The 11988-nt window shown below is 51.9% G+C and overlaps 1 protein-coding gene across 1 annotated transcript; it reads right to left on the bottom strand.

The window, feature by feature from the left end:
- Positions 1-10405: 10405 nt before the first annotated feature.
- LOC103172100 (zinc finger and SCAN domain-containing protein 2-like) lies at positions 10406-11254 on the bottom strand (the record flags this gene model as incomplete). The annotated part of the gene is made up of 1 exon (XM_007884898.2): positions 10406-11254. A coding segment is annotated over one exon (849 nt), but the record flags the coding sequence as incomplete, so codon positions are not given.
- Positions 11255-11988: the final 734 nt, after the last annotated feature.

Genomic DNA, 11988 nt, shown 5'->3' with positions numbered 1-11988 from the left:
AAACTCGTCTAGCTGAGAGTCTGATAGCTGGACCACAGCGGGGAGATTGACAAGTTTGTTACTTGTTATTGCAAATTTCAGGACTATGTTAATAATAATCTAGTGAAATCCATTCCCAACAGGAAGATTGCAGCAGAGGGAAACTGAGAGGGTGACCATGAGGTGATCAGTGACTCCGCCGGTCGATTAGATGAAGGAGAGAAAGCGAGTGTGTGACTGACTGAGGAGTCTGGGTTCTCTGGATCATTCCCCTAGCACTGCACAGTCCAGTGAACATTCCTTGATTGATTCTTACCAAAACTTGACCCGAGGAGAAGTCTAATTCCCATGGTCATAGTCAGAGTCGATGACTCGAGTTTAAGATCATCACCAAAACTCCACAAAAGGAGCATTGACGAATATTTACACAGAGAGTCATCATGACACAAAATGAGCTAAAGCGCTAATCCAGGAAAGGTCAATAAGAGTTGTTATAACAGGAAATGGACAAACATTTGAGATGTAAAAATGTAAAATGGTGAGAGGCAACACTCTGTCAGATTGATTTGCTGCTGTGTTTCCGCTGGGTGCTGATGATCTTATAGCATGATTTGGAAGGAGAAGAGAGTCTATCCTGGTGTTTGGCCAAGAAAACCCAATATAAAATTGATCATACACTCAATGGCTGGTTTCCTACAAAATAAACATTCAATAATTGTTGGGATATAAGGATTCCCCTATAATCATTTAGAATAGAAGAAGATTTTTATCTTTATTCTTTTAAGATATGTTTAATTAATTGTATTAACAGGTCAAAATGGCCACCAAATCAGCTTTCTTACTAACGGAATGTGGCACAGGCTGGAACCACGGTACCCGTTATCTCTCCTCTCTCCGGATGCAGAGTCCTAATAGATATTGTAACCTTGGGTACCAGCTAGAAATGGAGAGAAAAAAGTCTGCAAAACATCATGTGCCAGGCCTAGGAAGATAAGGAGTAGACTTCCCAATAGGCCAGTCCCGAATAACATCATTGTAGACAAGACAATGGAGACTCACCTTATCAACACCGGTCAGGCTGGCGCCAGGCCAATGATTGATTAGGATGACTACATGCAGGACAAGTTGTGAGAGGGAAGTAGGTATCTGGAGAAGAGTCCAGAAAAGGGTATAATTAGTGAAGAGAGAGAGAGAAGTCAGTTGGGCCTGACTGGCAGGAGGGGAGTGAGTGAATTACACCAGCGAAACCAGGGCAAGCGCGGGACGACAGCCAAGAAATTTTATTCCACTTTTGTTCTCTGCGGATTAACCAGTAGTATGCTCTTCTTTACACACTATTAAGCTCACTGTCTTGTAATAAAATAATTATTGCACCATCTTGGATTGTCGGGTCATATTTCGAACTCTCGGGATTGGAACTCCCAACACTAATAGTGCAACAAACCATGTGGAGCACTTTGAGATATTTCAATGATGCCATAAGGCGCTGTATCAAATGAAAGAAACACTGTAAAAATAACATTATTATATGATATTAATACTGTTTTTAGACTCTAAAGAGACTAGATAATGTAAACCAGAGACTAGATAATGTAAACTAGATAATGTAAACCATGATAAGCTGTTTTATCTGTTTTATCTTGTTTAAGCTGTTTTATCTTGTCCAGAACAGCAGACAGAGAACACAGCCTGCGAATGAAGAGGGTAAATTGAAAACAAATCTGCAGAAGTACTATTTCAGGAAGCGAGTAGTAACTCTGAAACAGGCTCCCTAGTGAGACTGCGGAAGCAGAAAATGTTTGAATCATTCAAATACAAATTAGATAGATTTCTGTTAGAAGATAATGTGTTGGGACACAGTATATGAGTATATGAGTAATTTGAGACATGACATATAGTAAGTGGAGTATGCTTGGAAGAACCAGACAACTTTGGATCTCGGTTCCCAAAGCTTTCCACTCTGTTGTAGACTAATCCATACAGAATAAATTGCTATCGACATCTCCATTACTGTGGCATGCGACTACCAGAATGGTAGAAGGCGAACAACTTTGGTACTTTTTTTGTCCAGCAATTCCAATGTTCCTATTTTGTTGAATAATCCTGAATAAAGTTTGTAAAGTTAATAAAGTTAAGGTTTGATGGAATCTCAGGATAGTCAGAAGGCAGAGATAAACTGACAGTGTCCTTAATGTGAAGCTGTGCTGCACTCACTGCCTCAGCTCTCAGTTACGGTTACTGTCAACCTGCTCACTGTGCTCTGTCCATTCCACTTATCGTTGGCTGTGCTGCAAGTGGACAAGCAGTGCCTCAGAGACTCCGATACAAATGCTGCCACCTCAGGTTAGTCGATAGGAAACATATTTAATAACATAAAAAATCCTTGCATTTGATATAGCGCCTTATCAGGTCTTTGAGACGTTTAAAAGCGTTTCACAGAGTATCCTTTAAAGTGAATTTACTGTATATTTTGTGCGCAAAATATGACAATTAACTTTCTACATCCCAATTCTGAAACCGTTTGTCTGAATCTAATTGATATTCTGGGCGGTGGCGTCGAGTCCAACGGAGAGAAGGGCAGTGAGACACTGAGTCTAGAAGAGGTGGATGTGCAACAGTTAAGAGGGAGAACCGGAGAAAGGAAGTGGTGTTAAAGAAATTGATGAATTTGAAAGGGTTATTAACTGTGCGAGTGAAAGCTTATTAACATTGTGAGTGTGTGAGGATTATTAACACTGTGAGAGATCATTAACCCTTTGAGTGCGAAAGCACTGTGAGAGATTATTAACTCTCTGAATGTGTGAGAATTATTAACCATTTGAGTGTGTGAAGATTATTAACCCTGTGTGTGTTTGAGGATTATTAACTCTTTGAGTGTATAAGAAATTCTGAACCCTCTGAGTGTGTGATTATTAACCCTCTGGATGTGCAAGAGATTATTCACCTTGTGAGTGTGTGAGGATTACTAACACTGCGAGTGTGAGATTTTTAACCATGTAAAGTTTGTTGTGAATATTAGATACTCAAGGTTCATTCCACAACTGGCGGCTGTGCTTTCAGTCACTATGTTCAGAGTCTCTGTCACTCTCTGTTTCAATCCCTCTTGCCCCCTATTTGCCTGTCTTCTAGTCCTGAAAATGTTTCTCTTCGAACGTGCCTTTGTACACCTCCCACCCATTTCATCACGACGTCAAACCACACCAATGTTTTATGCGTCTTTTCAGGTGAAACGTCAAACCTCACTCTGGATCTGTCCCTGTCAGCTTGTTGGAATTTCTCTCTCCCAAGTGTTCTGGCCGACAATTCCCCAAATAAAACTGGTCACTTAGTTGTGGGTTAATTGGCTTTCGAAAGTTACCATTCAACACAGTCACCACACTTTGCAGTAACTCCTGTGAAGCACTTTGAGATGTGCTGCTGATGTGAAAGGTGCTTTATAAATGTAAGTTTAGAACTCGCACAGAATCAATCGCAAACTCTGTAACACGCCTTTTTAATAATCCTTGCATTTGATGCAGCGCTTTTCACGTCGGGAGGACGTCCCAAAGCGCTTCACAGAACACACTGTAAAGTGAATTGACTGTATACTTGTGGGCGAACGCGGCAGCCAATTGCGCACAGCAATGTCCCACAAACAGTCGTAGATTGAAAATGACCAATTTATAATTGTTTTTGGTTTTGGAGGGATTATTAATAGGCTCTGTGTGGAGTAAGGAAACTTGCCCGAGGTTTCGCCCTCTGCCTGGAATTGAACTCAGGTCTCTCACTTGCAAAGCGAGTGCTCTAACCACTGAGCTACAGGACTCCACAGGCTTTTTCCTGCCTCACAGTGCCTCTAACCCCTCTCCTCCCTCACAGTGTCTCTGAACCCTTCACCTCCTTCACCGTGTCTCTAACCCCTCACCTCCCTCACCGTGTCTCTAACCCCTCACCTCCCTCACAGTGTCTCTGAACCCTTCACCTCCTTCACTGTGTCTCTAACCCCTCACCTCCCTCACAGTGTCTCTGAACCGCTCACCTCCCTCACAGTGCCTCTGACCCCTCTCCTCCTTCACTGTGTCTCTAACCCCGCACCTCCCTCACAGTGTCTCTGAACCGCTCACCTCCCTCACAGTGCCTCTGACCCCTCTCCTCCTTCACCGTGTCTCTAACCCCTCACATCCTTCACAGTGTCTCTGAACCCCTCACCTCCTTCACCGTGTCTCTAACCCCCATCCTTGGAGTCCTTTAGCTTAGTGGTTAGACACTCATCTCACAATTGCTTTTCCAGGGGTAATAATCCCTTCAAGAATAATAATAATAATTTGATCACTCATCCACAACTGTTGTGGGACACTGCTGTGCGCAATTTGCTCCGCAATTGGCTCACAAAGTTAATTCAATTTGTGGTATATTCTGTGAAGCGCTTTGAGGTGACTTGAAGACGTGATAAGGCGTTATATTAAATGCAAGGATTATTATTATTATCCAGTGCTCACATGAGCTGCCCTGTTGGCCACAAAGCCACAACAACAACAAAATTACATTTGTACACAACCTTTCATGTCGGGAGGACATCCCAAGGGGCTGAACAATCAGTGTTCTGGACAGCCAATACACCTCACGATAACTGGTGGAGATGTATGGGGTGGGGGGCTTGGTGCCGGTGCTTAATTTATAGGCTGTTTTTGTCATTAGTGCAGATGTGCACATTTGGGGATATACATGGCCATAGCGGAGCATGAGGCGGACTGATGGACAGGTGGATGCTGAAATATCATAGAACCATAAAATGACACAGAAGGAGGTCATTCAGCCCATCGTGTCTGTGCCGTCTCTTTGAAAAGAGCTATCTAATTCAATCTCACTTCCCCATAGCTCTGCAAACTTGTCCTCCCCAAATAATTATCTACTTCTCTGTTAAAGGTTGTTATCAAATCGGCTTCCACCAGCCTTTCAGGCAATGCATTCTATATCCCAACAACTCGCTGTGTGAAAACATTTCTCCTCCCCTCCCCTCTGTTTCTTTTAACAACTATTTTAAATCAGTGCCCTCGGGTTACCGACCCTCCCGCCAGTGGGAATAGTTTCTCCTCCTTCACCCTATCGAATCCCCTCATCATTTTTTAAACTTCTATTAAGTCTCCTGTTAACCTTCTCTGCTCCAAGGAGAATAATCCTCACTTCTCTACCTCTCCTGATCACTGAAGCCCCTCATTCCTGGTACCATCCTGGTCAATCTCCTTTGCTCCCTCTCCAATGCCTTGACATTCTTCCTAAAGTGTGGGGCCCAGAACTGCACACAGTCTCTCGCTGAGGCCTAACCAGTGTTTTATATAAAGGTTCATCATAACTTCCTGACTTGTGTATTCTATGCCCCTGTTTATAAAGCCTAGTATCCCGGATGCTCTTTAACAGCTGTATCTGCCTGTCCGGCCACCTTCAAAGATTTACTATATGACCCCCAGGTCTCTCTGTTCCTTCACCCCCTTTAAGATTGTACCATCAGCTTATATTGCCTCTCCTCATTCTTCCTCACAAAATGCATCACTTTGCATTTCCCTACATTAAACTTCATCTGCTACATGTCTGCCCGTTTCACCGGTCTGTCTATGTCCTCTTGCAGTCACCTACTGATTAGAATAGTACAGCATAGTATAGTCTGTACTAGTGTCTGTCTGTCTGTCGTCTGTCTGTCTGTCTCCCTCCTTCCCACCCTCTGTCTGTCTGTCTGTCCTGACCTGCCCCTGCCGGCTGCTCGTTGCTATCCACAATGAGCGCCCTCCCCCCTATGTGCCAACGGTAGTCCCCACAGCCTCCTACAGGCTGACAATGTCCTGCTAAACCTGCTGCCTGTTGTCCCAGCATGCGCATCTTGGCTGCTGCCCCTGACCCAAGCTGGCCTCCCCCAAAATGCCCCCTTCCCTGCAACTCTCCTTCTCTGTCCTGCTCTCTCTCCACCCTCCCCACGTTCTATCTCTGCTTGACCCCCCCCCCACCCCCACTGCCTCCCTCTGCTCCAGCCTCGGAATCCTCCGACGGGCTCATCATGGCACTCGGCACTGGTTGTCCAGCAGCAGCCACACCGACTGCCCCATTCTCCATTACTGCCACAAGCTGCCCCTGACCCCGGGGGCTAACCTCTCCTCCGTCATCTGCATCCCCACCCTCCCTCTCAACCATTCCACTACCCACTCCCATCCCACACATCCCCCTGCCAACTGTCCACTGCGTATTGGATTTCAAAATGTCAGCTCCATCTCCAACAAGACCCGATGAGAACATTGACATTATGGCCCTTACAGAAACCTGGATCACCCCAGGTGACACGTTCCCCTCACTGAGGCCACACCACCTGGCTGCACGTACCGCAATGCCCCACACCTCAACCGTCATGGCGGTGGTGTGGCCCTCATATCCAGGGCATCACTGGCCCTATCCCCCAACTCCACCGGCTCGTTCCCCTCCTTCGAACACCTTACCCTCTGCCATCCCTCCCACCTCTCTCTGAAAATTCCCTTACTTTACTGCCCCCCAAAATCCTCTCCCACCTTCATCTCTGACATCTTCAGCCTCTTTGTTTCCCTGTGCTTCTGCTCCGACCGCCTCATCATCGTAGGTGACTTCAACTTCCACTTCACCCCCTCCTGCTCCATATCCTCAGACTTCTCCTCTCTCCTCTCCTCTCGCAATGTCTCCCTCGACATCCACTCTGCTACCCACACCCACGGTCACCCGCTCGACCTGGTGATCACCTGGGGCCTCAGAGTCTCGGATGTCACCATCACTGACAAGGCCATCTCTGACACCATTTCATCTTCCTCAAATCCCATATCCCTCTCCTCACTGCCCCCAAACCTACCATCATCTTCTACTGCCCGTGGAAGATCTCCCCGCAATCCCTCTCCACTGCCCTGGAGTCCTCTGATCTCCTCCCCCTCTGGCCCACCACTCACAACAACCCACTCGCTGCACTCACTCTTCTCCACAGCACCCTCTCCACCACACTCGACGTCCTTGCCCCCCTCACCTCCCGAACTGCTTCCTATTCCTGATCCTCACCCTGGTTCACCAGCATCTCCGCTTGCTTAAGGGCCAGGTGCAGGCGGCCAAACGCACTTGGCTCAAATCTGGCCTAACGGTCCACCGCCACATCTGGCTGGACCTCATCAAGACCTCCCGCTCCGCTCTCACCTCAGCCATATCAGCCTTCTATTCCAGGTTAATCCTGGAGGTGAAAGGCAATCCCACGCTCCTGTTCTCCACCACTAACCGGCGACTCCGCCCTCCCTGCCACGCCTCACACTTTCCTCTGACTCCCACTACGAGAAAATGCTTGACTTCCTCGAGTCCAAAATCGAGGGAATCCTCTCAACTGCCACTGCCCTCCTAACTTCCAACCCCTCCCTACCCCCACCACACACAATTACCCATCCGACAATTACCCATCCCTCCTTCCACACCTTTGAACCTGTCACCCCTTCCTGTCTTCAACACAGTAACCTCCATGAAGTCCACCACCTGCTCCCTCGACCCCATCGCCACCCCTCTCCTTAAATCCCAGCTCCACCTCCTTGCCCCACCACTCGCCGACATCATTAACCTCTCCCAGTCATCTGACATTGTTCCTTCCCCCCTCAAAACAGCCACTATCACCCCCACCTTGAAAAAAACCTTCCCTCGACCCATCACAGCTCTCAGGCTACCAGCCCATCTCAAATCTCCCTTTCCTATCCAAGGTCCTTGAGAGAGCCGTTGCCTCCCAGCTTCGCTCTTTCCTCTCCTCTCACTCCCTCCATGAACCCCTCCAATCGGGTTCCGTATTGCTCACAGCACAGAAACTGCTCTGGTCAAGGTCATAAAAAATATCCTGACCATCTGTGACCAGGGCTCCCTCTGCCTCCTCGTCCTCTTCGACCTCTCCGCCGCCTTTGACACCGTGGACCACTCAATCCTCCTCCACCGCCTCTCCTCCCACCTCAACCTTCAAGGCTCTATCCTTGACTGGTTCAGATCCTACATTTCACACCGCCTCCACTTCGTCATGGTAAACGGTTTCTTCTCCAGCCCCCGCACCGTCTCGTGTGGTGTTCCTCAGGGTTCTGTCCTCGGTCCCCTCCTCTTCACCCTCTACACGCTCCCCCTTGGTGACATCATCTGCAGACATGGGGTAAATTTCCTCATGTATGCGGATGACACCCAACTCTACCTCTCTGCCTCCACCCTGATCTCCAGGACCAGACCGACCGACTGGATGAGGGCCAACTCAACGTCAGCAAGACCGAGGCCTTGCTGATTGGCTCGCACCAGCGCCTCCGCACCTTAGGTGCTGGCAGCATCAGCCTCCACGGCTGCACACTTAACCTCACTAAGCCGGTCAGGAACCTGGATATCTTGTTTGACCCTGAACTGTCCCTTCTTCCCACATCTGCACCATGACCGGCACTGCCTAACACCACCTCCGCAACATTGCCAGATTCTGCCACTGCCTCACCCCTCAGGCTGCCCAAACCCTCACCCGCGCATTCGTCACCTCAAGGCTGGATTACGGGAACTCCCTCCTCATCGGACTTCCCAACTCTTCCCTTCACAAGCTGCAGATCATCCAAAACTCTGCAGCTCGTATACTCTCACACACCAGACTCTGTGACCCCATCACTCCCACCCTCGCCCGACTCCACCGGCTCTCCATCCCCCAGAGGATCAAGTTCAAGATCCTCGTTCTCACCTTTAAGGCCATCCATGGCCTTGCCCCATCCTATCTCTCTGACCTGCTGCCTCCCTACCAACCTGCCCGCTCCCTCTGCTCATCAGGCTCCAGCCTGCTCCATGTCTCCCGCCTAACCCGCCCTACCATCAGTGGCCGGGCTTTCAGCCTCTCTGCCCCCACACTCTGGAACTCCAACCCACAGTCCCTTCGCCTCCCTTCCTCCATGGCCTCCTTCAAGGTCGGTCTCAAGACCTTTCTCTTCGACCATGCCTTTGGTCTCCCTCCCACCTCTCTGCCTTCCCTCACCCCTACACCCCACCTCCCCCCCCCCCCCCAATGCTCGGGCCTCGACACCTGATTGCTCAGCGTTTTGGAACATCCTCCCGACGTGAAAGGCGCTGTATAGATGTAATTTTGTTGTTGTTGTTGTTGTTCCCTCCAGTCAGAAAAACAACCGTTCACCACCACTCTCTGCTCTCTGTGTCCCAGCCATTTCTGTATCCGCTGCCACTGTCCCTTTAATACTGTGGGCTTCTATTTTGTTTACAAGTCTCTTATGTGGCACTTTATCAAATGCCTTTTGAAAATCCATATAAACTACATCAACTGAAATACGTTCATCCACCCTCTGCTTTACATCATCAAAATATTAGGTTTGTTAGACATGATTTGCTTTTAACTAATCTGTGGAGTCCTGTAGCTCAGTGGTTAGAGCACTCGCCTTGCAAGCGAGACACCTGGGTTCAATTGCAGTCCTACTCACTGTGTGAAGCGCTTTGAGACGTCTAGAAGACGTGAAAAAGCGCTATATTCAAAATTCAAGGATTACTATTATTATGACCCTCTCCTCTGATACTGTGACATTGGCTGCATCCTCTCCTTTTGTGAAGACAGATGCAAAGTACTCATTCAGTACGTCAGCCTCTGCCTCCACAAGAAGATTTCCTCTTTGGTCCCTAATTGGACCCACTCTACCTTTGACTAACCTTTTATTCTTTATACGCTTATAAAATAACTTAGGGCTCTCTTTTATGTTACCCACTAATCTTTTCTCATACAATCTCTTTGACCCTCATTTCCTTTTTCAGTTCTTCTCTGTACTTTCTATATTCTATTTGTATTCTTCTGTAATTTGGACCAGACATTTATCTTCCCAATTTCCTTAATCATCCAGGGAGGTTTGGATGCCCTCCTTTCCCCTTTGTGGGAATGTATTGTTGTAAAAACAATAATAATTGCATTTTATCCCATCATTGTGACACCTGAACGTGTTTCGGAATATACTGTAAAGTGAATTGTCTGAGTGTTTTGTGTGCAGGTCAGTGACACAGCGGTGCCCCACAGACCGCAATGGATTGAGTGATTACATTTTGGGGATTACCCGCTGAAAGCGATGAACCAATCGACCAAACCATTCCCTCTGATGGACATCTGTCGCTGTTTTCAAACCTGAAGTGTAAGTGACCATTTGTCCATCTCTGATTCTCAGTGTTGTTATTGCTGTCCCCGGGTCAGTACTGCGAGTTGCTGACCGGCCCCGGGGATGCTCCGCAGTACCCGGTTACTGGGGCTGTTGTGTCCGGCGGCTCTCGGAGACTTTCTGCTACTTTTGGGCCTTGTATTTGGTTGACTTTGGGCTACAAATGGACAATATCTGACAACCCGTTTGCACTAATTCAGACAACACACAGTTGGGTTACTATTGGGGCCTTTTATTCAGTTGACTGCAAACGGGCTTTATTGCCTGGCGGCCCGTGGCCGGGTGTGTGGCCCGCGGGCCGGTGTGTGGCCCGCGGGCCGGTGTGTGGCGCGGTGCCTGGCCAGGTGGCTGGCGCGGCAGAAGCGCTTTCCGCAGACGGGGCAGAGGAAGGGCCGCTCCCCGGTGTGGATGCGCTGGTGCAGCAGTAGGTTACTGGAGGTGGAGAAGCACTTGGCGCAGGAGGGACAGGGGAAGGGCCTCTCGCCGCTGTGAGTGCGCCGGTGGGCGGTGAGGCCCCGCGGGGTACCGAAGCGTTTGCCGCACAGCGGACACGGGTGCGGCCTCTCGCCCGCGTGCGCGGAGCGCCGGTGCTCGGCCAACCGCCCGGCGGTGGGGAAGCGGCCGCCGCAGGAGGCGCAGTGGTGCGCGGGCCGCTGGTCGGGCGGTGTGTGTGACAGGCGGTGCGCCGCCAGGGAGGCGGGACTGCGGAAGTGCCGCGAGCACAGGCCGCACGGGAGGGGCCTGTCCGGGGAGCGGCGCGCGCGGGGCCGCGCGGCCCGACCCGACCCCGACCCCCCGCCGCCCGCCTCCCCGTGCGACCGCTGGTGCTTCAGCAGCTCGGCCGAGGCGATGAAGCGGCGGCCGCACAGCCCACACGGGAAGGGCCGCTCCCCGGTGTGGAGGCGGCGGTGCAGGAGGAGACTACTGGAGATGTAGAAGCGGCGGCCGCACGACTCGCAGCCGAACGGCCGCTCCCCGGTGTGGTAGCGCCGGTGAACCTTCAGCGCGTCGCCGCTGGGGAAGCGCTTCCCGCAGACCTCGCACCCGAACGGCCGCTCCCCGGTGTGGGTGCGGCGGTGCAGCTCCAGTTTACAGGGCGCCGGGAAGCGCTTCCCACAGAAAGAGCAGCCGTAGCGGAGCGGCAGCCGGGGCGGGGCTGAGGGCGGGGCCCGGGCTGGGGGCGGGGCTGAGGGCGGGGCCCGGGCTGAGGGCGGGGCCCGGGCTGGGGGCGGGGCTGAGGGCGGGCCGCCGGGCTGGGGGCGGGGCTGAGGGCGGGGCCCGGGCTGAGGGCGGGGCCCGGGCTGGGGCGGGGCTGAGGGCGGGCCCGGGCTGGGGGCGGGCTGAGAGCGGGGTCCGGGCTGGGGCGGGGCTGAGGGCGGGGCCCGGCTGGGGGCGGGGCTGAGGGCGGGGCCGGGCTGGGGCGGGGTCCGGGCTGGGGCGGGGCTGAGGCGGGGCTCGGGCTGGGGGCGGGCCCGGGCTGGGGCGGGGCTCGAGCTGGGGGCGGGGCTGAGGGCGGGTCCGGGCTGGGGGCGGGGCTGAGGGGCGGGCTAGGGGCGGGGCCGGGCTGGGGGCGGGGCTGAGAGCGGGGTCCGGGCTGGGGGCGGGGCTGAGGCGGGGCCGGGCTGGGGGGGCTGGGGCGGCTGGGCGGGGCGGGCTGAGGGCGGGTCCGGGGCCGCTCCTGGTCCGTGTTTCCCGCCTCACACTCGCCTCTCGTGTTCATCGCCGGCGGCGGGTTTGTCTGAGGATCAGTCATCGACTCCTGGGGGAGAGTGAGGGGAGTGGAGGGGGGAGTGAGGGGAGCGGAGGGAGGAGGAGGAGGGGGGAGTGAGGGAGTGGAGAG

This window comes from Callorhinchus milii, unplaced genomic scaffold (assembly GCF_018977255.1).
Source record: "Callorhinchus milii isolate IMCB2004 unplaced genomic scaffold, IMCB_Cmil_1.0 Scaffold19, whole genome shotgun sequence".
Classification (NCBI taxonomy): domain Eukaryota; kingdom Metazoa; phylum Chordata; class Chondrichthyes; order Chimaeriformes; family Callorhinchidae; genus Callorhinchus; species Callorhinchus milii.
The sequence above is the reverse complement of the archived record's forward strand: the minus strand, read 5'-3'. Positions and strand labels throughout refer to the sequence as shown.